Consider the following 22,868-nt stretch of genomic DNA (forward strand, 5'->3'; position numbering starts at 1 on the left):
TTTCAGAATAATTATGATCTGCCATAAAACCGCCGAAAGTGGCGCCAGAGTTCCTAGAAGCTGCCCAGTTGCTTCCATGGCGTCTGCGGCTGTGCGGTCTGGCGTAAATCAACGTATTCAAATTAGGCAGCTGTGACTGAGGTATATAGAGCAGCCCATCATAGCAAGAACTTTCAGAATTGAATGCACCGCCAGTTACTTCTGTGGCCATCCAATCCTTCTGCTTAGTCAAACTAAATGAGCGAGAAGGAGTGGGAACAACCTCAAGAGCCGGAAGATCGACACCAACTCCCATCAAGCAATGCTCATCGAACATCCAGTACTGAAAGCATTGTTTGGGGGCTGCGCTTACGCGATACGGCTGGGATTTTTGTGTTGTGTACTGCATGTTGCGTTTTTACTTGCGCAGACCACCTAAAGAGCGCGGTTTTCTTGCCCTCCATTATTGAACTGTAATTGTATGTGTGGCAGAACCGGTTGCTCTGTTTACACTTTGTTTCGCTGCCTGGTTTACCGCATCTTCAGAGATGTCTTTAGTTTTTGATGGAAATCACCATGGAACAGAAAGCAATAATCGCGGGATTTGGCTCGTTTTGCGGTATTGATCTCTATTTTGCAACGGAAGCGAAACCATACTCGGATCCAATTTTAAAGTTGGCAGTTTTTGTCCTGATTTAGCGATGCCCTAGCATATAAGCTTTGCATTAAAGGAGCTATATCTTGAGGGTACTGGCACTCGTTCCGGATAATAGGCATGGAATGGTGCAGCGCCAGGGTCATTGTTTTTGCTGCCTGTTGCAGTTGCAGCGGAAGCGAAACAAGACTCAGATCCAGCTTTAAGCTTGACAGTTTTTATTCTGAATTAGCTGTGTCCTAGCTTACAGGTTCTGCATTAAGAAAGATATATTTTAAGGGTATTAGCAGTTGTTGCGGATGACAATAGTAATTGAATGGTGCAGCCCCAGGATCATTGTTGTGCTGCCTGTTGAGCAGGATGTTACTTTCGTTTTCGTGTGAACTTTATATAATTTTTATAATTGCATCCTGGCTTAATCGGCATTTTTTCAGGCATTGCTTTACTGTAACTGAGGCGCTCTGGCTTAATCGGCATTTTTCCAAGCATTGCTTTACTGTAACTGAGGTGCTTAAGTGAAACAAGTAAGATACAGTCAGATAAAATATATATATATATTTAAATGTTTAACATGCAAATGGGGAGATCAGAACTGCCGTACGTGTAAAGCACAAAACCTGCTTAGGGATGCATTTAGGGATATTTTGTGTAGCCTAGTGCGTAGTAAATTACTTGTTGATGTGGAAGCAATCAATTTTTTTTTGTTCAGAAATGAATGGAAGCATTAAATGTTTTGTTATGTGCTATATAAAACTAAAGTTAGCTACATTGATATAGTATGCTACTGTGGCTCTGTCTGGGCTGAATATCTTTTGTGTTGACTGCCAGGCTTCCTTGCCTTAAAGGGCCGCTGTCCAGGGTATGACTTTTTAAGCAAAGGAGCCCAGTACTTCGATCAGGTACATAGTCTGTGCAAAATGCTACAGCGATATGCACGCCGCAAAGCAGCAAAAATACAAATCAAAGCTCTCTCAGCCTCCCCTTTGGGAAACCGGCTTCCCCGTTCTCTACGTTGGTCCTTCAGGCCGCTAGGCTGACGTCAGAAGGCAACGACATCCATTGGTCCATCTCACTGACTGACAGGTGAAGGATGGGCTTACACAACTAATTGTGTGCGCCGCTCGTTGTGCGCTTTTCCTTCGCCACGGCCGGACTGAATGCAATGAATGTAGTGGCGTGCGCTCCGTTGCCCGTTTCTTTTTCGCGCATGCAGAGTACCATGCCCCACCTCCCGCCAAACGCGGAGGAGGAAGGGAAATTTGGTTTGGCTTGCGGAGTTAGACGACCAGGCAAGAGAGTGAAAAACCTTTTCAAGGGAACGGGAGGAGAAAAACACGACAGAATCGGGTGATTGCAGTGGCTTTAACTGCGTTATTAATTAATCTCTTCAAAAACATTTTTCGGCCTTGCGTTCTGGGGACGAAGCCTCACAGTCACCAGGGAAGAAAATATTTTCAACCGGAGGGTAGACAGTGGCCCTTTAAGCAACTGGCAATGGCGTGTTGTGGTGAAGTTTTTTTTTCTGTTGCTTGTGCGGTAACAGTATTCAACTGTGGACTGCAGATATTTTGCCTGTTTTCTCCAACTAAATATTAACTTCACAGGCAGGTGCAGACTTCGAAAGCCCACAAGAAAAAAAAGCTAGTGTTAGCTTGGTCGTTATTGATGTTGAATGTTATTAACCTGACATAAACTACTCCAATAACCTGTTTGCATGAACATGAGTATAGCTGGTCATGGCAGCTGGGTCTGTATATATGATTCCAACCATCTGCAAGCAAATTAGTTCTGTTTCATGAACAGGTGTAGTGAAAAAGGTTGCTCAGTGCATGCATTTATGGTGATAAGGCAACAGCATAAACAACGAAAGTAAGCAAACTTTTAAGAATATTTGTTGGATTTAAGCATGTCACTTGAGAGACCTTTAATGCGCAAATAATAGATAAGTGTCTTCTAGTAGGCATCATTTTACAGCATACAAATCAGACCTGCTTACCTCTTATAGAATATTTTTGCTGCCTTTTTAGTAATTTATATCGTGGGATTTAGCGGTTCACTTATTGCGGCATTCTTTTAGTTTGAGGTAAGATTTCCACATAAGCCTTTTGCATAACATGCAGAGTTTCCAGTGGTGCTGGTGAAAAGTAGATAGTTGTGCTCTCTTCCAGCTATTTAAGTATTCCTCACCTAAGCTAGGCAGCAAGTATAACATTAGGCCTAACTTTGTAGCTTCTGCAACAAAAGAAGTGGCATTTCTCTAGCTTGCACTATACCAGGCAACCTTTAAAAGAGTAGTGCACAAATGTTAGCCATGCTGCACATCACGTTTCATATTCTTTTCAAGGCTGTCTTAATTAGTGCCATTTCGAAATGGAAGATCTGTATTGCCACCAAAAAGAGAGGGCTCTTATTTGCCTTAAAATAATTCAGCTGTTAGTCACATAGCCTGCTGTTAATCGTTTTGCCAGGTATTAAACACCTTTTTGATTGCATCCACGCCACACTCTAAAGCTTTCTTGAATGCTATTTTACTATGCGATGTAGTAATAATAGCGATGATAATACTTTATTCCACATTCACTGTGGAAGGCTCAGGCATGCATAGTTAACAAAAGGCAGTATATTGTCCCACACCAAGAAGGCTTCCTGTCTTTATTTGTGAGGATCCTAATTGGTCATGTTTATAATGGTCCTAGAAGAAGACATAGAGTTGAAACCTATTTGCTTGAAACACAGCATCCCTGCATTGTTGGTGGTATGGTTGAGAATTGTAGTGTGACAGTGGTGTAACAAAAATAACTAAAGTGCTAGCTTGGAATGCAAAATTGCTTTACTTGTTTTTGTCACCAGACTGAAGTCAGTAAAGTTTGATTAAAAATTGGGGCTACTTTGGCTGGTTTGTGCGTAGTCTCCTGGCTTGTTGCTCTGTCTTGTTTCGTGTTATATTGCTATCTAAAATTTGGCAAGCTTCTGTCAAATTGTCTTACTTGGATGCTCTGCAGAGACAAAAAAATATGCTGATATGAAGTCCTTGCACTTTTAATTTCTTTAACACATTTTGAAACAAAAAGGGCGTGAATGGCTCTAGGGGAAATGAACTTGCTCACGACACTGAATTGACAGCTGGTTAAATGTAGTCACTTATAATCAGCTACAGCCCTTAATGCATTGTATGGACTTGTAGATCCTGCATCCAGATTTACCACGCCAAAACTGAGATTTTTTTAACAACATCCCAAAATGAGATCTTGTTAACTTGTGGTGAGAGAAATGAGACCATGCTACAGTCATGTGCTTATCCAAATTTCAATATTGCAGGTAAATTGGGTATTGAGGATGCTATTGATGGAGTTGGTGTGCCTGATCCTGACCTTAGTGACGCTTCAAATGGCTCCGATGATGAAAACGGAATCCTTTGTAAAGGTAGGTACTGCTAGCTTGGACATACTTGTTTGTTAACATCAAATCATGCTCCGATCATGGGCTGCTGCTGGCATTGATAGCAACCAGCATTGTGTCGGCTGAGCGCTTGAATCCTTATTAAGGTGAAAGCCTTAATTGCCTGGTGAGTGGCATAAGCAAGAAATGTGGACAGAAAGGGTGGAGAGGAAGTGTCAACAAATATATAATGCAATTTTGTATTAAAGTTTAAATGCAGCTATTCTTTGTGCAGCACTCAGAGCGGAGTCATACCATTTTGCTTCCCATTAAGCATCCATCTGCTAGTCAAGTTGAAGCCTGGTTTGCGATAGGGGTTCGAATTGACAGCATATATGCCTCCAATTTTATGCCATTAATTGTAAGTGTAAGTTTCCACTGAGAAGTGAGACAGTGTGCTCTTCCTTCCCTTCGGAAAAAAAAAAGAAAAGCAACTAAGACATTTAACACTTGACCAAACTCGGTGCCAGTCTCGATGCTGAACTGCCCCGCAAAACCATGCCGAACCATGCCAGACAGTGCTATTACATGTCTTAATTGGTTTAAGCGGAGTTAAACCTTGGCTAATTTTTGTGCTTTTTATGGAGTTCATTGCCGTCTAGTCTAGTCAGCAGTATTTTAACAAGCTGCCTAGGGATGAAATCTGCAAAATCTTGATATGCGCATTGACATTCTACATTTTGCAGATATATAATGTAAATAAAAATTTTGTGTAACATGTAATAGAACAAAACTGTAACATATTCCAAATCAGTAATTTGTGGGTGTATCAAATCTACAGTGTTTACAATGCAAAAGCTTTGATGCTTATAGCTAGTGTCATTTTTATCAGGTGGTTTTGGCAGATTTTGCCCTTGGCTTTCAAAAAATTCTAGGGGGAACTTTGGACCACTAAAGTGTGATGAGGCGAAAGCATCTGTTGCACAGTGGTCCGAAGCCCTCCACTACGGCACCTCTTTCTCTTTTTTTCACTCCCACCTTCCTCCTTTTTCTTACGGCCCTCTTAAGGTGTCCATCAAGAATTGTGACAGATTCTGCGCCTCTTCTTTCCTGTAAATCAATTTGAAACACCGCTGATGCCTGCTGTATTGTGTCTGCTTCTATATGCTGCGTGAATGCGGCGTTCGAGGAAGCGTCAAATGAGAGGTGCCACACAGACGCCTGGATCGAACGCCCCGGTGGGGTCAGCTTTCTATAAGCGTGAATCGCCTGGTGACGTCATGACCGGATGTGACGTCGTTATGACATCATTTCCGGTTATTAGACATGGCTGGATGTGATGTCATGATGACTTGACATCCGATCATGACGTCACGGACGTCATGTTGTTGCGTCCGGTCATGACGTCGCATAGTTACACTAATTTCAAGGCACGGTATGCTACACCACTGATGACGTCATCATTTATTTAAAGGTACGACGTACTACACCACTGATGATGTCATCATTATTTTTAGGCACGCTTACTACACCACTGATGACATCATTATTTCAAGGTACGACATACTACACCACTGGTAACGTTATCAGACTAAAGCGTTACGGACAGATGGACACGATCGTGGCTGCGAGCATGAGCCATTAAGGCTTTCGCTTTAAAAGTACATAATTATTAAGGAGCACTGCAGGTGAATCCAGTTATTGAAACAAGTTCTGCTGCATGAAAACATCACTTTTTGATGTTGCTGGTGCACACCCAGTACTGCCGCAATATTTTGTTGCACTTACTTTTTGAAGAATGGCCCTTGTTCACTGTCACCAGCAGAGAATTACTATTTTCACATTGCTGCTGTGCAGAGCAACTACATAGTCTTGCTCACGTGCTCTGAATGCATGAAAAAATTTTCTCGTTGAACTGAGTCAAGGAGCTCATGGGAATGGGGAGCCCTTGCTTCAGAAGTGAGAAGTTTTCATTAGAAAGATCGCAGTACCCTTCGTTTGTTTAGTGGAAAGAGCTCACCTATTCATAGTCTCCCAGCTGACTCCTCCAAAAGACATCCTCAAATGCATTCTTGCTAAATCATGGTCTATAAATAGCATCTGAGAAGTTCCCTTTCTGGTGTACATCTGTCCATCTAATACTTTTTCAGGGTGTTGGTTGTGCAAGTTCATGTGATGTTCCTTATGCTTGTTGCAGTGGAGATGGTGGAAGGAGATGAGGAGCTCGTGGAGTTTGGGGAAGACTCGGAGGAGAAAGGGCCCCACACCAAGTACACGTGCGCCGACTGTCCCTTTGAGACGTTTGTGCGGAGCAGCCTGGCCCGGCATCGCCGCATGCATGCCCGCCGTCCCCTGTCATGCCACTTGTGTGATGCACACTACCTGGACCAGACATCCCTGGCCAGGCATCTGCGCACACACGAGGGAGGAGACGGGGCTCTGCTTCCCTGCCCACAGTGTGGCACACACTTCACTCGCCGGGACACCCTGGAGCAACACATGAGGATGCATGCTGAGCCCGAAAAGCCTTTCAAGTGTTCCATCTGCCAGCAGTCCTACATGACGTGAGGCCCACTTCTCATTGTTCTTTTTGGTACTCGATACCAGTGCATAGCTTCACTAGTTGGAGCAGGTTTGAGGAAATTGTGAGAAAATGCTGCTGCGTGTATGTAAAATAGCCCTGAATAGCCACTGTGCCCACTTGTGAAGCTTGATGACTGATTCTCATGGCTAACCCAGATGTTCTTATGACCATCAGCGAAATGGCTAGGGAGGTAAATGGAAATAAAATAGTGCTGCTGAAATCATTCAGTCCTTGGAGCCATTACTACTGCCAGTGCTGCTGCCCAGAATTGGGCGGCAGCAGCACAGTAACACTGCTTTCACAGTAAAACCTTTCCTTGAGATTTTATTGATGTACATCTGATTTTGTTGGTTTTCTTGGATGCAATTGAGAAACAGAATTCTAGAACTAAATTTGTGTAGAGGGAAAAAGAAGGAGTGCGAATGTGAGTGACTAAAAATAGATGCTGTGAGACTATGTGATTACGTTTGATGTTGAAAGGCATTCCACTTTCTTTTCGCCCTGCCATGTTGGCTTAGTGGTTAGGGTGCTCTTCTACTGAGCTGAGAGAGCCAGGTTTGGCCCGAGCCGAGATGGCCACATTTCAGTGGAGGGAAGAAGCAAGTTGCCCATGTACCTTGCAATGTGAGTGCCCTTTGCAGAACCCTAGGCTGTTGAAATTGCATGTAGCCTTCCACAGGGCACCCCTCACAGCCAGAGTTGCTTTTAAGCCCCATAAACCAAACGAAATGAAACCAGTTTCCTCTCAAGGTCATAAGCATGCAGAGAAATGGAGTGGTTTAGGTAGCAGTCTCATTTGAAAATTGTGTGATCAAAGAAATTCGATTCCCATTTAATCCTTGAAACAACGTTTCAGCACCATCTTCAACTGTATTACAGTAAAAGCGTGTTTTCAAACTTCAATATTTCGAATGTGTGGATAAATCGAACTGCACTACTACATCCATGTAAAGCTGTAGCATCAGGCAGGTGCTAGTTAGGCTGTATCTAGGTACAGTTGGCACTGTAAATGATCGTAAAAATAGCACTCCTCAAACCCGAACCACCTGAACAGTGTGCTGCAGAGTTGACCGCATACCTCTGACATGCGACTACTTAGTTTCGGTTCCGCTTTTCTGAGCCTCACACTGTTTACACCAGCCCAGGCGATGACGACTATCGTCCATGCATTAACGTTTGCAGTTGCGTGGTGTTGTGGACAATCATTGGTGGCACTGGGCATTGTCTGCATTTTCATTCATCTATCTGCGTGGTATGTGGGTTTTGCACTGCTCCGTAAATGTGCACTCGTTAAATGCCGTTCAGCGCGCCGTGTACACAGTGTTGGCAGCGTCAAGCAGAATTGCTGGGAAATGGTAAGGGCCTTCCCAACAATCTTCACGGTGTGACGTGGTAGCGGTGGTGCCCCGTCACCAGTAGCCTGCATCACGTGTCAGGAGGCAGAGATTGTCGGGAAGGCCCTTACCATTTCCCAGCAATTCTGCTTTGACGCTGCCGACACTGTGTACCAGTAAAGCGTTGTTGGGAATGCAAAAATAGTCATTGTCGCGGTGTTCTTGCCTAAAAAGAATTTGACAATTGTCTAATTTTTCGTCAGACAAATTTGTCACAATGCAAGAAGTTCTTGTTAGTTTTATAGTGCCATTCCATAATTTCAACTTCATACAATTCGAACTTTTTCCCGATCCCATGAAATTCAGTTTAACGAGGTCTTACTTAGCCTGTATTCTCCTTCATCAATACTTCAGCACTGTCTGGTATGAAAGCCTTATACCTGGCAGTGCACACAGTAGCGTCGCGAGAGGGGTGCGGGGGGTGCGGTATGCACCGGGTGCAACGCTCAGGGGGGTGCAGAAGTTAGAGGGGGGAAGGGGCGAGGGGGCGAAATAAATTTTGTGTAAAGACGCGAAAAGGCGCGAATTGGTGGAGACACTGAATGACAAGTGCAATGTCTTCGTAGAACGAATTATTCTGTTGTGAGGAGCACTTGAAAACACATTCCTTAGTTTGTTAGAGACTCCACGCCATTTTAACATTGGACCGGGCCTGTGTACATGCATGTACCCTGGAAAGCCCATCATTAACACGATACCCATCGGAAACCCCTTTGCGGGAGCGTGTTAGACGACACCCGTCGGCTGCTGCGCCGCTGCATCACCTCTTTGGTTATGTGCACCTAACTGTCCTTTCTCAAGCTAGGACCGCAGGCAGCATCTCTCCAGCAGTCCTTTGTATTTTGTCTTGTTCATAGTACCTGTACCTTTCTCGCTCCTCGGCCCTGTCACAAATACGCCTCACACTTTCAAAACGCCGAGAGGCACGGAAGGTCTGTTGCTCAGGGGATGGCAAGTCTGATCGCTTCGCGCTGACCAGAACAAAAAAAAAATGAGAAGGAGGGCACCTGTGTTATTTACACCTGTATTGTTTAGTACTGCTGTTGAGCACGCGCTCATGAAATGCAATGAACTTGGAATTGCAGTTGAGAGGCGTGTCAGGAGAGGATGCCAGGTGAACAAGCCAGATTCAGGACTTTCGTTGCAGGAAGAAAATAAGAGGGCGATGCTGGAGTGCATTGATAGATTTTATGCCAAGCTTTGCCCAAGATCCAAAAGCGATTCGAGAAGTGGCAACTCTGTTTGAACCCGTTGAAGCCAGTAGCCTTCTTTATTCAACTAAGGAAGAGCTCAAAGTTTCTATTCCGAAACATACTGGATTCTATGACGGACTGTTTGACACCGCTCTCGTTATCGAAATTCCTAGGATGAGGAGACACCTCAAAGCAACTGGCATTGCCCTCAAAGTCGCCAGCAGTTGGGCAGCATTGGACTCCTTGACATTCATTACGGAGTGGGATTTTGTAAACTCCCTTCCCACCCTGTCTTTAGGGCTGCAGCTATTTCTTACGATATGTGTGTCTGTGGCATCGTGTGAGAAAAGTTTTTCTAAGCTGAAACTAATAAACTACTTGAGATCTACAATGGGTCAGTCTAGGCGATCAGATCTGGCATTATTATTGATTGAATCTGAGCTGGCAAAAAGCATCGATTTTGATCAAGTGATCAGCAGCTTTGCAGTGCTAACAGCAGGAAAGCAAAATTTTGATTTGATTTTTCTTTGCACTCCGTGAATATATCTGCTTTTAATATAACTGTGATTTTTTTTTTTCGTTGCAACTTACATGAATAAAAGTGGTTTTTAAGTGCTCAAACGTTTTGAAACAGTAGAACCTCAGTTATACGAATCTCACGGGGTCTCGAAAGAATTCGTATCACCCGAACATTGGTATCATCAAAATGAAAGAGAATAAGTTTGCAGAATCATAGGAAAGGCAGTTGCGCAGAGCTGTTTACGTCCAAGAAGGTTTATTACGGTCGCGTGATCACAGCCCGCCACTCGCAGTGCACAAAGCGCAACAGGCAATCGTGACGTTGCTGTCGTGCGCGCCACGTGTCTCTGCGGACTTCTCGCGGTGCGTATGGCATGACTAGAGTTACTATAAAGGCTTAGCACCACAAAAAGATGACTACGTGCCGGCCGAGCGGCGCCACAGACTGCTCGCGAAGCGTGCAGCACAACTATAGCGATCGCAAAGTCTATAATGTGCGGGCCACACATCACCGCACACTGCTCGTGATGCATACATACAGCGCGGCTGGCGATCGCGTAGTGCTCAAGGTTGCGGTTGCAGTTCGCGCGTTCGAGTTTGCAGTGGCCGCGGGAGAGTGACCGGAACATTAGAAATTTTGCACATTGTACATGATGCACTCCAGCCGGGAATTCGTATCAATCGGATCATATTACCGAAATTTTACTATATCGGTCAATTCTGGATTGTACTTTTGCTTTGCACTCTTTGCGTGAATGTCCCTTTTAAAATAGCCATGATAATTTTATAATAATTTGCATGAAGAAAACTGGCCTTAAGTGTTCACATTTTTTGTATATCGGTTGGTTCTTGATTGTTTAACTGATTTCGAGGGATACGTGTAAGCCTTTTAATTTTTGTATATGCGGCAGACAATTCTTTGCTCCTTGTGACTTTTGCAAGTGTCGTGTTTTCTGGCATGTCCATTAAAGGTCTTGATTAACAGCTTGTCTGTTTCATGACTTTAGTTATTTGCTGTGTGTTCCAGTTGTCCTTGTGTTATAGATTTACATCTCTAGTTCTCACTTGTCATTCCTATGCATATTCATGTGCTCGCGATAATGTGCATAGTCTGACATTGTTTGTGTTCGCCAATCTCTGAGCCATTATTACTGGCATAAGTGCAGTTGTTTATCGCAAGTTGGAAATTTATTCTTACGCTGAATTCGTGTAACCATGCGTAATAAGCACTAACCCAAGGAGGACACAGGAAGGCGCTTCTTTACTGTTTCTCAACTTTTCTTCGCTGATTCTTTTTGATAGTCTCTAAATATGTATGCGAAGTTGCGTTACTACTCCGTTATAGTCATGGTAGCATTTACCACTTCACGTCCTTGTTATATCTGTGCACATACAGCTACAGTGATTGCACACGCTTAATGTTTACACATTGTGCAGTTCAGAGGCCACTTTATTCTTATGGTCTGATACTGGGCGATCACCTGTCTTATGCCTCTTGCTCAGTGAATTTTCTCGCAACTCACGCATGCTAATGTTTCTGCCTTTTTCGGATATATGTGCTTTTGAGTGATGCTTTACTGAATTATCAGTCGCGGGGCATGATCACTGCGTATAAGTGTTAAAAAGAAAAAAAAATGCCGCTCGCATTGCATGATTGGGTGCAAAGCGAACTTCACTTCAAAGCAAACCATGAGCACAGAGGAGGTAGAAAGGAAGTTGCGATTCGGTGCTTAAATCGCGGGGACAGAGGGGGGGGGGGGCAGTGCCGCGCCTCTGCACTGGGTGCAGGTGACCCTAGCGACGCCACTGAGTGCACATTTACCAGCCACAGATGTGGCATGCCCGAGCTTTATGCACCTGCTATTAATACTAGTGAATTGAAGAGGCTGGAATTTTTAGGTAACTTTTTAGTTTCCAAACACTTTGTGCAGTGCATAGAATGTGTACCTTGGACCATTTGGCAATGCTCGCAGGGTCTGGTGATTAATTTTCTCCGTCACTTGCAGGAAGTCCAGAAATTTGCATGTTAATCTTGCACAAGCATATTAGCTGCAGCATCATGTGCTGGTCCTCACTGCATTTAGCCGCAACATGGGATTAAGGCTGTCACACTAGCTTCAACCACATTTGTAATCGCACGGAGCAAAGCATGCAAGGCCGAAGGCAGCCAAGACACAAATGAATTTTTCTGGGACCTCCCATACCAATAGCTTTTTCTGGCAGTGCAGGCAGGTAGGTGCTGGGCAGCTATCACCTAGGCAACAGGGATGCAATGTGTAGTGACAAGCAGAACAGTCACCTTGACAGAGGTTCTACATGTTCGTAGAGTGCATTCTCTCACTGGCTGGTTATACTGCCCGAGTGCCTTTTACCGTAGTAGCCCTTACCAGATGACGCTGGTATTTTAATACAGCAGCACCAAATGCCTCATTCTCCAGAAAATCCAGCTTTGGCATTGCGAGCTTTTTGAAGAATCACGTGTATGACTGGCAGGTGATATGGCTGCGCACCGATTGGCTGTCGGGTTGTGTGGCATCGCGAGGCAACATGACACGGGCAAGTTGGCAGGAGCTGCCAACGTGGGTAGATCTTTTGAGATGAGGAGGAAATTGAATTAAACCCGTCTGGACTTTTTGATCGCAAATCAGACACATTACCACTAGGCCACATAGGCACGTTCGTAAGGCTTGGTTAAAGTGGGGCTGCATATTGAGTAGTCTCTCACATCATGTGGCAGCATACGACTGTATGCTAATCAGTGCGTGTAAAATAATAAAGGCATAAATGAAGGGATTCATATTTAAATGAGTAGCAAATTGCATGTATGCAAATGAGCATCTGCAAAGGAAGCTGCAGACAGAATCCAATAACACTGTCACGTCATACCGTTAAAGTGAAGCTTAAGCGTCACAGCAGTTTTTTGCCATCATGCCAGAAGGGAGGCCAACAGATGGCCATACTGGTTTGGTTTTTAGAGAGCGACTTAACAGCTATAGCAAAATGCTTTGTGCTGATGAACATAGAGCTCCATGCCAACAGCAATGTTTTTTGCCCATGCTGTAATGCCTTAATACTGAAATGAAACAATTTTTATTATCTTCTTTACATTGCATAGTTGCTTATTTACCATTTGTTTGCAGCAAATAAAACATACATAATAATTATTAGTATTAATTAGTAGTGGAAGAAGGTATTTATGATTCTTCTAGTTATGGCACTCTGCAAACTTAACTAGTAACTCCCCCCCCCAGCGGTGCCGTGTTTCCGCCGAAATGCGCCAATGAGAAAAGCCATTGGGAAGCAGGGGCGAAGCTGTGGCCGAGCGACAGTGACAAGTCGTCCGGACACCCCTCCACTCCTTGATACGGGAAAAAGGGAAAGTGGAAAATAACAAGGGACGGGCGGCGGCTGCACAAAGGGCAGCTGCAGAAAGCCCGAATCCCACAGTATATGCCTCATTTGGCCTCCTCACCTCACTAAGCCCTATCACATCCCATTTCATACCCTCTAGTTGCTCTAGCAGTACGACTAAACTACCCTCGCTAGCTCGGGATTTAGCATTGAATTTTGCCAGGGTCAGCTTCCAGCAAATGGAAGAACCAGAAGTGGACATGGAAAAGGCCTAACGCGGAGACTAAAAATAAAATTGACTTCATACTGTGTTCTAACCCCAGCATTATGCAGGATGTAGAGGTAATCGGAAAGGTGCGATGCAGTGACCACAGGATGGTAAGGTCTCGAATTAGTCTGGATCTGAAGAGAGAACGGAACAGATTAGTAAGCAAGAAGTCCATCAATGGAATGGCAGTGAGTGGGAGGGCAGAGGAATTCAGGATCTCGCTACTATTTTATTCAGCTTTAACCGAGGATGATGGCCTTAGCATAAAAGCAGCGAACAGTTGTTTCAGAGATACCATTACTGAGTGTGGGGTAGAAGTACCCTGTAGGATAGTTAGGACAGTTAAGATACCGGTAAACTATCTAAGGAAGTGAAAGGTTTGATTAAGAAACGCCAAAGTCAGAAAGCTTCCAACCCAACAGACAGGATAGAAGTGACAGAGATATCAAAGCTAATCAATAAGTGTAAAGTGGCCGATATAAGGAAGTATACCATGCGGAAAATTGAGCATGCTCTAAAGAAGGGGGCAGCCTTAAAGCGGTGAAGAGAAAATTGGGCATGGCAAAATCAGATGTATGCGCTAAGGGACAAGGCGGGCAATGTCATCACGAATATGGATAGGATAGTCAAAGTAGCCGACGAGTTCTATAGTGATCTATATAGTAGCCGGAGTAGTCAGGACAATAATGAGATAGGCAGCAGTGAAAATCAGTCATTCGTTCCATCAGTAACGAAAGACAAGGTTAGGAAAGTGTTAGGAGATATGAAAAGGGGGAAAGCAGCTAGGTAGGATCGGGTAACTACAGATATGTTGAAGGGCGAGGGGGGATATCGTTCTTGAAAAACTAGCCACCCTGGATACGCAATGCCTGATGTCATTGACTGTACCGGAGTCATGGAAGAATGCTAACATTATCTTAATTCATAAGGAAGGGGACGCTAGGGTCTTGAAAAATTACAGACCAATCAGTTTACTATCAGTTACACATAAGGTATTTAAATAAGTAATCACTAACAGAATCAAGAAAATCTGAGACTTCAATCAAGCAAGAGATCAAGCAGGTTTTCGGAAATTGTACTCTACTATCGATCATATCCATGCCATCAACCAGGTGATCGAAAAATGCTCGGAATGTAAGATAGCATTCACTGATTACGAAAAAGCATTTGACCCAGTAGATACCTCGGCAGTCATACAGGCATTGCGAAATCAGGGTGTAGAAGAGCTGTATGGGAAAGTACTGGAAGATATCTATAGTGGCTGTACAGCAACCATCAGTTCAGTTCAGTCGTGTCTGACTCTTCGTGACCCTATGGACAATATCACGCCAAACTTTCCGGTCTCTCACTATCTTTCTAACATCACATAACTTCATCTGGAGCGCCTCGAGGATGCCATCTAACTATCGCGTTCGCTGCCTACCGCTTCTCCGGTGACCCTCAACCTTTCCCAACATCAAATCTTTCTCCAGCGACTCCTCTCTTCTCATTAGATGATCTGAGTAGCTGAGCTTTAACTTTAGAATTTGACCTTCCAATGAGCAGTCAGGGTTTATGGTCGACAATATCGACTGATTTGACCTTCTGGCAGTCCAAGGAACTCTCAAGAATCTCTGCCAGCACCACAATTCAAACGCGTCAATTCTTCGGCGGTCAACCTTCTTCACAGTCCAACTCTCGCATCCATACATCACAACTGGAAAGACCATAGCACGAGTTATACGGATCTTGGTTGACAGACTAATGTCTCTGCTCTTTACTAGGCGGTCAAGGCTAGCCATGGCTCTCTTTCCCAGAAGCAGACGTCTCCTAATTTAATCTTGGAGCCCAAGAAGAGAACATCTGTCACAGCAACCATAGTTCTACATAAAGAATGTAACAAAATTCCCATAAAGAAAGGTGTTAGGCAAGAAGACGCTATCTCTCCAGTACTGTTCACAGCTTGCTTAGAGGAAGTATTCAGAGACTAGGAATGGGAGCAGTTAGGGATAAGGGTCGATGGAGAATACCTCTGTAACCTGCGATTGACTGATGACATTGCCTTGCTAAGTAACTCAGAAGATGAACTGCAAAGAATGATTGACGACCTAGACAGGAAAAGTAGAAAGCTAGGCTTGAAAATCAATATGTGGAAAACTAAGGTAATGTTTAACAGCCTCGGGAAAGAACAGCACTTTACGTTAGGTAGCAAAGCACTGGAAGTAGTAGGCGAATATGTCTACTTAGGACAGGTAGTAACTGCAGATCTGGACCATGAAAGGGAAATAACAAGGAGATAAATAACAAGGAGATAAAAATTTTGATGGAGCGCATTTGGCAAGCACTCGCAGATTATGACTAGCAGCTTACCAGTATTGCTCAAGAGGAAAGTATATACAACAGTTTCATCTTACCTGTACTCATGGGGCTGAAACGTGGAGGCTAACAAAGAGGGTTTTTGAGGACAATACAGAGGGCTATGGAATGAAAAATGGTAGGGGTAACATTAAGAGATAGGAAACGTGCAGAGTGGGTCAGAGAAAGAACTCAAGTTACTGACATTCTAGTGGAAATCAAGAAGAAATGGGCATGGGCAGGACATGTAGTGCGAAGAGAGGATAACCGATGGTCGCTTAGGGTAACAAACTGGATTCCAAGGGAAGGAAAATGTAGCAAGGGGCGTCAGAAAGTTAGGTGGGCGGATGAGATTAAGAAGTTTGCTAGGGTCAAGTGGATGCAGCCAGCACAGCACCAGGTTAATTGGAGGAGTATGGGGGAGGCCTTTGCCTTGCAGTTAGTATAGTCTGGCTGATTATGGTGTGACACTTCCTGCTATATGCTGCATGCCTTGAGCAGAAAATAAACGGATATTTTCTCCTGCAGTGAAAGTAGAGGCAGCATGCGAAGATCTTGTTTCATTCATGCTACTATACCTAAGAGCGTTCAGAAACCTTGTGAATGACATGGGTATAGTTTGTGGTGGCCATTACAAGGCCACAGTACTCACTATTTCAGAAAATGTGCAGGTTCATCCAACATGAAAGAGAAAAACCAGTTTTCACGAAATCATGAACTTTTCAGCTATTTCTGTACTAAAGTTGAAAATGACTTGAATGTTGCAGGCCAAAAAAGAAGTTAGCTAGAAAACAGAGAAAGGTGTACTTGTCGTTTATAACTACGAAGTAGTCATTAATGGAATGGTCAAACTTTGTTCTCGTTTATATTGGAAGGGCATGTACATTAAAAATATTTTTATGCATACATGCTGACCTTCATGTTAGATGTAGCTCATCTATCAGTTCAGCTTTAGCTTATGAAGCCCATAGGAAGCTTGTATTTTGGAAATTATCCTCTTTTCAAAGTGTTATTATCCATCTGCTGGCTGAAAATATTACATTTTTTAGTTTAAAGTTTTTACGTCTCTGCCAGTAGTATTAGGTATCAAATTAGCAAGCATTTGCTTGCTGTATGCTACATGGTGTCTTGCTGCTGTGCTTCATGTTATTGCTGCCTCATACTGTGAAAGCTATCTTAGGCAGCTGGTGGTGCATTTGTCAGCACCTGCTCTGCCTCTGAGTCAAAGTGCTGCACATGGCCAAATTGAAATTTGGCCACATTGAAGGGTGTGAATGTGTCCACTTGTGAGATGACCTGACCTGAATGGCTTAATTGCAATTGCATTGCAGCTACAAGGAGATGCAGGCTCATAAAGCTACCCATGGCCGCAAGCCACCTCACGTCTGCGAGGTCTGTGGCAAAGGCTATCTGCAGCTAAGCACCCTTGCTGAGCACCGGTTCAGCCATGAAGAGGAGCGACGGTTTCCTTGCGAGCTGTGTGGAAAGCGGTTTTTCTCGACCATGGCCTTGAAACGTCATGGTCGTGTGCACACTGGTGAACGCCCCTTCCGCTGTCTCACTTGCGGGCTCAACTTCGCCATCAGGTGGGGGCTCGCTGAAACTTGGCTGTCCGTGCACATTTTTTTAGACTGTCTTCTAGGCAGCCAGACATCCATAATACAGTAGAAAGTCGAGCTAATTGATCAGACGACATGATGCATCACGCAGCAGAGCAGGCGACGACACACAGGAGAGGCACACAATACGCATAGACATAAACAAGGACAATGCTGCACTAACAACTGATTAACTGAACACCAACATCCTCTTCCTTCTCCACTTCTAAGCACACACACACTACTTCTTCTTTGACAGTCCTCCCAATGATCTAAGAAGTCTTTCTCTTTCTTCAATAGGAGAACAGAAGGCATCCTAATAAAGTCATCACCAGCTAAAGATGCACATTATGTAAAAAAAGGAATGTCTCCAGCAGAACTTAATAAAGTAGCAGTTTTGAGGAAGAACAAGGACAGATTAACGAGAGAGATTTTGGAAGCTTGGGAGATATCTTTCGCTGGTGATGGCTGCCAGTGCAGCATTGTTCTTGTTTATGTGTGTGTGTATTGTGGCCTCTTCTGTGTATCATCGCCTACTCTGCTGCGTGGTGCATCAGACATCCAGTTTTTTTTGTTTTTTTTTAATATCACTATACCATTTAGTTCTGAAGAAACCCAATAGCACTTCCAAATCTTAGGTCCATATGTTGCCAATACCTAAAGCTTGTCGCTTGCTGTGTGAAAAGTTGAGTAGTGTGTGTAGTAAAACTGTCATGAAATTTAAGATCAGTATGTTTATAATCTCAGATTATTGAAACAGTTTCGGTGGCTTCTAAATTTACAACTTAAATGTTACCAGATTTGTTCAGTACCCAGTGAACTGCTGACCATATACTAGTTCATTGATTTCGGTAGCAGCTTTGTAAACCGTTGCCATAATGAAGAGCACTACTTCTGTTCTGATGCCATTCTAGGAGTAGTGTTTGATATGCAAGTTGGCCTCTTCTGTTAGCCTGTTAACACAGGTGAGTACACATCAGAAATGGATGCATTAGTTTTCTCTGTGTGCCTCAAATTTATGGCACCTTATATGGCAGCCTTTCGTTTTGCCAGCTTTCCTCTGCCCAATCTTTTTACCATCATCACTCATCATCATGTGTGCAACCACGACATATTCATCTGTTTGGCCACCTCAATGTGATACCTACCCCAGCATTACACCAACATATTGGTCCAGTTCACGCACTACCCAGTCGCTGCACTACCTGCTGTGCAAGAGATACAAGAATGCAGAGCAGCACTGCTGACATGGTATTCTGCCAACCTGGTTTGCAAAGTGCCCTCTTGCAGCAGCAGCTCAGGAGTGCCAACTTTAAGGAGTATGGTAAAATCTCATTTTCAGAGGACAGGGCTTTCAGAACATTTTATCTTTAAATTTTAGACTTAGAAATTTAGACTTTAGAAAATCCTAGATAATGCTTTTGAACAAATTACCTCCTTAATTGAGCCTTAATTGAACGGCAGACATCACTTGATGCACTCAAATGGGTGACTGAAACAGTTTTTTTTTTTTTTTTTTTTTTTTTATAGAGAAAGCTGGCAGAATGGGTGAATGAGTTTGGACATGCCAACTGTTTTAAAGCATGTACTAAGTTGTCTTGTTTTTGGTTACATATGTATGTTGTTTTTTTTGTTTGTGTGTGTTGTGCTTCAAGATAAGGCTGACGTCAAAATTTTTGTTGAGTATTTTGAGTGTTTGCTATGTTGTTCTTCCATTAAGGTGAAATCCATTCTAGGCTCATGGAACGAAATCCTGTGCACGAGATCTGTGCGCGTGATTTTGCAAGATGTGTTCGCCTTGTCTAGCGTTTCTGCCATCTGCAATCCCACACTTAAACGCGCGCCAAGGAACACCAAGCAAGAGGAGCGATGGTGTACCATCCAAACTCACGCTTGCCGAAGAAAGTGCAACAGATACTGTGCCCTTCCTTTCCTGTAAACCAATTATAATTATATGTAGCACTGCAACAAATGCCGGTAAGAGGCAAACGATGAGAGGCAAGTCAGCGCTGATAAGATGCTGTTTTTTTTTTTGTAGTGCTTTTTGAGAATTCATGCTCAGCGTACGCAGTAGAAACGACCACGCCACTGCTGGTCAGAACCGGTAGGGCGCACACCTTTAATCACTTCTAATCTACTGCTGGGGCACTGTGACATAGGAATAATTGGCAATCATTGGAGCGGGCATTTATTTTACAGTGGACACTCCTTGTGTGGTGATGTAGCCTTGGGATTGGTAAAGAGATAATGTTTTGCTTAAAACTGATTCCAGGGCCCACCTGCTTGCCCACAAGCGCACCCACACTGGGGAACGCCCTTTCCCGTGTCCCTCGGCAACATGTCCACAGGCATTCAGCACTTCTTCGGCAGCCAAGCGGCACTTTCTCAACATTCACTCCAAGGACGCTTCAGGAAAGGGTCAGCTCTTCTTCTTTTATGCAACAGGATGTGTGCCTGCATTACTTTTAGAACTAGCCTGGCAAATGAGAAAGCTCGCCAAGGCTTGCAAACACTCCAGGTTTCGTTGTCATTCATTCTGTTTGAAAATAATTGGCTGTGCCTTGTTACGAAAGATATTAAATTGAAACATGCTTTAAAGAGATGGTCACCTCAAACAGCAGCCAAACACACCAATAACATTGCTATTGTTCCTCTGTATTGCTGTTAACACTGGAGCTTTTGTGCTCCTGCATCAAATAACAATGTACTTTACTCACCTGTAACGCTCACTATTGATAAATCTAGAGTAATGAATCTTCATTTTGTGAGTTGCTCAATATCATTAAGGTTCTCAAGTTCCCCAACGTCTCGCCCTCCCAGTTGAAGCTTATGTGTCTCTGAACTTCATTTAATGAAGCTGTTGTGGTGATTGACAGTGTTACAATAAATCTGCTGCATTAACTATTCATTAGCTATTAATGCTGCATTACTTGAAGTTTGGTCGAACCACTTGAATTCTGACAACAAAATAATGAACTACGGTGAGAATAGCGTCAGAAATCGCATGAAATGACCACAGTTGAAACAACGCCGCATGCTTCACACTGTCGACGCCTCTTCATGGTGAACATTGCAGTTTTGCAGCTTTTGCTTTTGTAGCACCACAACAAGCGTGTTTCATGTCCAAAAAGTAGGAGCATGAAGTGGCAGCATGTAGCAGAGAACATACAATGCAAGCACCACGCTCATTGCTGCTCGATTATTCAGTTTGTGTGATTCCAGTGCCGACAGCAGATGCATGGTGGCAGTAAGGATGGTGGAAAACGCTAGCAATGCATATTGAAGAAAATGTTTCTCGGGGCAGTATGGTCGGGGCACATAGAGAAAGGGGACACATGGAGTGCTTCTGGCTCCCTCATGGCAGCTGCTAATTTTGTCTATATTTTTCATTCTGGTTTCCATTCTGCATGTGATATAATGTATGTAATGAAAATGTAGAAATTTTTCGCTAGCCATTACAGTTAGCTTTGTTGGTAGAGCGACTGTCTGAGAGGGGCGGTGGTCCCAGGTTCAATCCTTAAACTGGGATGAATTTTTCTTCTGCTCTTCCAAGCAAAAAACTCAATGCTATCCTTTGTAGCCACATGGCTGCACTCAGGTAACTGCTTTATTATTGATAAAACAGCAGCGTAAAAGATAGCATGGCCTTGGGAAAGGTGCAATTACCAGTTTGCTTGAAAGCCATATCATGTCATGGCTTGTGAGGTTTGACATCCAAAGCTGCTCATGGGCTGTGAGAGACACTGTAGTGGTGGGCTTCAGATTAATTTAGGCAGAGAGAGAGAGAATAAACTTCATTGATATTATCACGGGTTCCTTCGGCTACCCGAGACGGCAATCTAGAAGGACAGGGTCAAAGGACAGGGCCAGGGCGTTCAGGCGCAACAGGCAGTGAGAGGAGCTGGAGCCAGGCAAAGTGGCGGCGGCTGATTCCATGCGCACTCCACGTGATCTTCCTCTTTGTCGCCGATCCACCTCATGCAGGCAGCAGCAGCAGCTATTGTTACCCGTGGTAACAATATAAAGTAAGGCCACACATGGTTCTTTGCACTGCAGTTGCACAGCGCATTTGTGTTTTTCCATTTTGGCTCCAGTACAATGTGGCCACTGCAGCCGGATTCCATCTTGCGGCCTTACACCCAGCAGCTAAATGCTGTAACCACTGATTCACTGTGGAATTGACTTTTGTGCAGCTCTTCAGTATTTAGATACTTGCTTTTGACTGACCCACAAGATCTACTAACTTAATTCTGCAAGCACTCTTGGTGGAGTTATTATGAGTGAAAGCACGATATATTGTGCAGGATTTTTCACCATGTTCAAAATGAGTTCTTCCAGGCAGAGCTGGTTCCTAACCCCATTTGTGTACTATTTTAGCCAGGCGGATGTAAATGTTTGGTTTACAGCACACTGAGCCGAACCTCTAACAAACTCGAGCAGAAACCTTCGACGATATTTCTACGCAGTTTGGACCCATTTTCTTTATAAAGGGAGTTGCAGCGTTAAGGTGGTGGCTGGTGTATTCGGTGACTCTGATGGCAGCCAAGAGTGAACGGAAGCAAAATTCTTTTACTCGTAAAAATATTTAATGGCTAGTGCCAGCATGCTTTTTTAATTTTTGTTTCTGATGCAATAAAAGAAATTTTATGAAGTGAGTTATAGTTTTATTGTCTCACAACTTTGACTGAACTGAAGTCATGAACGTAGGGTGGTGTTCTCCACAAGCGAGCTGTTATGCCTGCAAGCTGAAAGCTTACACACGTCTGAGAGGGCTCTTCTCCATTGAAAGCAAGCTCTCGAACGGAGTATGTATAAATTCAAATAGTCGGTTGTCAGAAAAGAAAAGGTGCAGTATTTCTCCCACTTTTTGTGGCTACCATTGTGAAAGGAATGAAGAGATTGAAAGAAGTAAGAGAGAAAGCCGCCACAGTGAATGGCTCCAGATTAATTTCAACTACTTGGACTTTTTAACAGTGCTATGACATTGTACAGCACATGGACATCTTTTGAATCTCACCTCTACTGAAACACAACCACCATGGCCAGTATGTCTGCTTTTTCTGTACATAATGTACTGTACGGTTTAAAACACAGCTTGGTAAAATATGGAAGTTTAGAAAGTTATAGCCGTGGTTGTGTTGTGTTTTTATGCTAGCAGCGAGAAAAAAGGAAAACACCGAGGCTGAGACGTGCGAGCGTGGTGAGGGTACTCCCCGTAGTGAAGACTACATCTTGGGTAAGTATTGTCATGTCTTATATGTGACCTTGAATTAGAAACAAAGAAGTGCTTTAAAAGATGGGCACTGTTCTCCTGAAATCAAGGAAGCATGGCAGTGAAATGTTTCAGTTCTTTCTTTGTACCTTCATATAGCTACGTTGGCAACACCAGTGAGATAGAGTAGCTAACGAAGATAACTACAAGTTAACGTGTTTGAAATATTCACAGTCTGCACAAGGGTGATATTCATTGCCTGTTTTGTGATTTCCCTTTCAAATTATCTATTTACAACTGTGTGACCTAGTATATTTAACAGAGAGGGTGAAAACAAAAAACCTTATTATGAATGGAGGTAGCCCTCAGATGGTGGAACCAGGGCCCCATTTGTCGCAGCTAT

General features: G+C 43.7%; 1 protein-coding gene across 2 annotated transcripts in view; it reads left to right on the top strand.

Moving 5' to 3' along the window:
• The window catches only part of LOC146185009 (uncharacterized), a 30,624-nt gene that overhangs the window by 1,306 nt on the left and 6,450 nt on the right, over positions 1–22,868 (top strand). Inside the window, exons 1-6 of one of the 2 annotated variants that reach the window (XM_084605960.1) lie at positions 42–319; positions 3,953–4,057; positions 6,210–6,576; positions 16,987–17,241; positions 19,526–19,671; positions 22,409–22,489. In XM_084605960.1, coding sequence (XP_084462086.1) covers positions 238–319; positions 3,953–4,057; positions 6,210–6,576; positions 16,987–17,241; positions 19,526–19,671; positions 22,409–22,489 — 1,036 coding nt within the window. In that variant the 5' untranslated portion in view covers positions 42–237. Of the gene's footprint in view, positions 1–41; positions 320–3,952; positions 4,058–6,209; positions 6,577–16,986; positions 17,242–19,525; positions 19,672–22,408; positions 22,490–22,868 lie in introns of those variants that run through there. The other variant, XM_084605961.1, reaches the window with a different exon arrangement.

Source organism: Amblyomma maculatum, chromosome 6, assembly GCF_055883805.1.
Source record: "Amblyomma maculatum isolate TAMU_Amacu chromosome 6, ASM5588380v1, whole genome shotgun sequence".
Classification (NCBI taxonomy): Eukaryota; Metazoa; Arthropoda; class Arachnida; order Ixodida; family Ixodidae; genus Amblyomma; species Amblyomma maculatum.